A 3259-nucleotide genomic window follows, 5' to 3' on the forward strand; every position below is an offset into this window, starting at 1 on the left:
GGACAGCTCAAATGCTATCTTGCATATCTCTGTATATTCCCAAAGCTAATAACCACAACATACTTCCTTATAATGAAAATTACCAGCCACTCAGAGGCTGGAAGGACTTGTAGTCACTTGCAGAGCTGTCTGGGCCATTCTTGGGTCTTCCTATACAATTTCCTCCAACTTCCACACATTGTCTTTAAGTACCTTGAATAAAAAGGGAGTCATATCTGCCACATTAGGAAATAGTATCAACTAAACAGTACTTTGCATGTTGTCGCTCATAAATGTAAAGAAACCCATTTCCCATATGAGCAGATCTTACTAGTTAAACTCCTTGTATATGCTTTCTCTCCTGTTCTTTGGACTACATTTGCCAGGGATCCAGCATCTAATTACCCATAAAGCATTTTACATTTTTCAGGGTCATGTCCTGGAAGAGGTGACAGAGCATACTCTTGTCAACTTTGCATATGGCACAAAACTGGGGCAAACAGTTGACACACTCTAGGGCACGGCTGCCATCCAGGGGGGACTAGACAGGCAAGAGGAGGGGGCTAATGGAAACTTTGTGAAATTCAAGACAAATTGTTAAGTCCAGCACGTGGGAAGGATGAGCACATTGCAATGATACAGGCTGGGATCTGACTGGCTGGGGAGCAGCTATGTGGAGAAGGTCTTGGAGATGAGAGCAGACATGTCAGCTGGATGTGAACGAGTCAGTAGCATGTCCTGGCAGCAAAGGCAGCTAACAGTACCCTGTGCTCTGTTAACAAAAGTATAATCTGCTGATAGAGGGAAGTGATTAGTCCCCTTTACTCAAAACTCAGACCACACCTAGATATTGTGTCCACAGGAAAGATACTGACTTTGTTTAGTTATACAATGAAGTCCCATTAGCCCATTCCCCTTGACTGTCTAGGTCCCACTGGGTGGCAGCATTGACTGTATTAAGCAGTTTCCTCAGTTCTATGTCTTCTGTGAATTTTATGACCGTGCACTCCCACTGCCTCCTCCAGGTCATTGATAAGCGTTGTTGAACAGGACTGGTCACAGTACAGACCCTTGAGGACTCTTGGTGACCTCCAAGTAGAGTACAACCCACTAACCATGACCCACTGAGCCTGAGCACTCAACTGGCTTTTTATCCATCTGGTTGTGAGAGATGGCGTCAAAAGACTTGCTAAAGCCAAGGGAAATGACGTTCACTGCTCTCCCCTAGTCCACAAATCCTCTCAATTTATCATAGAAGGCTGTCAGGTTGATCAGCCCTCACTAAATTCATGCTGACTGTTCCTTCTCATCTTTTTTATGTGCCCAAAAATGTGCTCCAAGAGGACTCACTTTATGAACTTCCCAGGGATTGGAGTGAGGCTGACCAGGCTGTAGTTCCATGGAGTTTGCTTTTGGCCTTTTCTGAAGACTGGTGCAACATTTGCTTTTCTCCAGTAATGAGGGACCTGTCTCAACCTTCATGACCTTTCAAAGGTATAGAGTGCACTCTTGCTACCACTTCAGAAAGATCTCAGCACTCTTGGATGCAGTCTGCCTGATCCCACGGATTTCCATGCATTGAACTCTCCCAGGCACTGACTTGATCTGCATCTACCTCTTCTCTGAACTATTTCACTTATAACAGAGAGCTGGGACACCCAGCTGGTGAAGACTGAAGCAAAGAAGTCATTAGGTGATGCAGGCTTATCTGTGTCTGCTGGTAGCAAATCACTTGTGTTCCCTTCGTTGATGCAGCATTTCCTCTTTTCAGCTTTTTATTACTAATGAATCTGTAGAAGCTCTTTTTTGGCCTCTAACATTCCTTGCAACTGTAAAGGTAAGCTTTGGCTTTCCTAACACTACTCCTCCACGCCCGGACAATTTTTCTAAATTCTTCCTTTGTATCTTGTCCCTGCTTGTACCTCTCTAAAGCTTCCTTTTTGCATTAGAGCTCGGCTATTCTGTTCTTAACGAAGCTGTTTTCCTGATAAAGGTGCTTATCTTCCTGAGTATTCTTGCACTTAGAGAATGCTGTCTTCAAATACCTACCAGCTTTTCTGAGCGCTTTTGCTCTTCAGAGCTGTCTCCCATGTCTCCCTACCTGCTAAATAAATAAATACACTGAAGTCCAGGGCCTGTCCCCTGCTTACCTTGTTCCTCAGTCCTTTAAGGTTCCTGAATACCAAGCATTTATTTAATGATTGACACAGCCAAGGCTGTCGTTGATTATCATGTCTTCAGATAGCAAACAGAAGATCTGGCTGTGTCCAGTACCAGTATCAACCAGTTATCCCAAACACTCTTCAGAAATCTTCCTCCTTGCATCTAACCATGTTGCCCTTCCAGAAGATGTCAGGGTCCCCTATGAGGACCATGTTCTGTGACACAGAGATTTCCTCCAGTTGTTTAAAGAAGTCTTAGTCTACTTCCTCACCTAGATCAGGTGGTCAGTAAAAAGCTCCCATTGTGCTATTTTAAATTTTTTTAATTGATCAAGTTAGTAGCCTTCACCTGCCCAAGTGATTTCATAGTCTGGGTACTTGGATTTCAGCTTCTCTTTAGGCACAGAACAATTTGCTCTCTCAAAACCCATGGCAAATGTATAAACATAGATGGTCTTCTCCTCACTCTCGCGAAGAATCCTTCTTGCCCCCAAGCACACACAGTCACATCTCTGCTTCTTAAGCTCTACCCAGTCATATTTGCACACAACATACTTGCTGGTGCTGCTCCTTGTGCAAGGTGTGCATACACACACTAGCACATATCTGAAAGCACTGACGGGATTAACATCCACACCAACAACATGCACCAGTCCCTTTGCTGCCATCACCACCCTGGCCTGCACACAACACTGCCACTAAAACCCCAATTTTACATGCACAGATCGTATAGGCTTTTTCAGGGAAATACACATTGACACCACTTTCAAAATGACTGGCCTCATCTCAATGAAAAGAAGAAACAATGCTGAAAATGCCATAAAAAGGGAGGCTTCTTCCTTTTCTTTCCATAGATAACTGGTTTTTGTGCTTTTTTCCAAGAATGCCACATGAAGAAGCTTGGCAGATGGATACTTCCTTTAGCACACTAAAATGTCTTAAAAGTTTTGCTTATCACAGTTAGCAATGGTCTAAAAACCTTCAAGATTAACTGACAAAGAAGTGCATGAAAAAGCAAATAGGACAGAGAGACCCTGCGGCCAACAGTGCAGTGTATCAACAAACTCAGAAAAATGTCATGAAGTTCCTTTAAGCCTAAAACAGTGGCTTTCAAATAA

At 43.5% G+C, this 3259-nt stretch overlaps 2 protein-coding genes across 2 annotated transcripts in view; both read right to left on the minus strand.

Annotated features, from left to right (window-relative positions):
* PCCA (propionyl CoA carboxylase, alpha polypeptide) overlaps nt 1–2070 on the minus strand; it is a 78820-nt gene extending 76750 nt beyond the window's left edge. The window contains exon 1 of the mRNA XM_010084067.1: nt 2029–2070. Within this exon, the coding sequence (XP_010082369.1) occupies nt 2029–2070 (42 nt within the window). The remainder of the gene's footprint in view (nt 1–2028) is intronic.
* A 406-nt stretch (nt 2071–2476) lies between these two features.
* Nucleotides 2477–2809, minus strand: LOC104469530 (14 kDa phosphohistidine phosphatase-like). The gene has a single exon (XM_010084068.1). It carries the CDS (start codon nt 2807–2809, stop codon nt 2477–2479), a length of 333 nt encoding a protein of 110 aa, XP_010082370.1.
* Nucleotides 2810–3259: the final 450 nt, after the last annotated feature.

The sequence above is a fragment of the Pterocles gutturalis genome, unplaced genomic scaffold (assembly GCF_000699245.1).
Source record: "Pterocles gutturalis isolate BGI_N339 unplaced genomic scaffold, ASM69924v1 scaffold24160, whole genome shotgun sequence".
Taxonomy (NCBI): Eukaryota; Metazoa; Chordata; class Aves; order Pterocliformes; family Pteroclidae; genus Pterocles; species Pterocles gutturalis.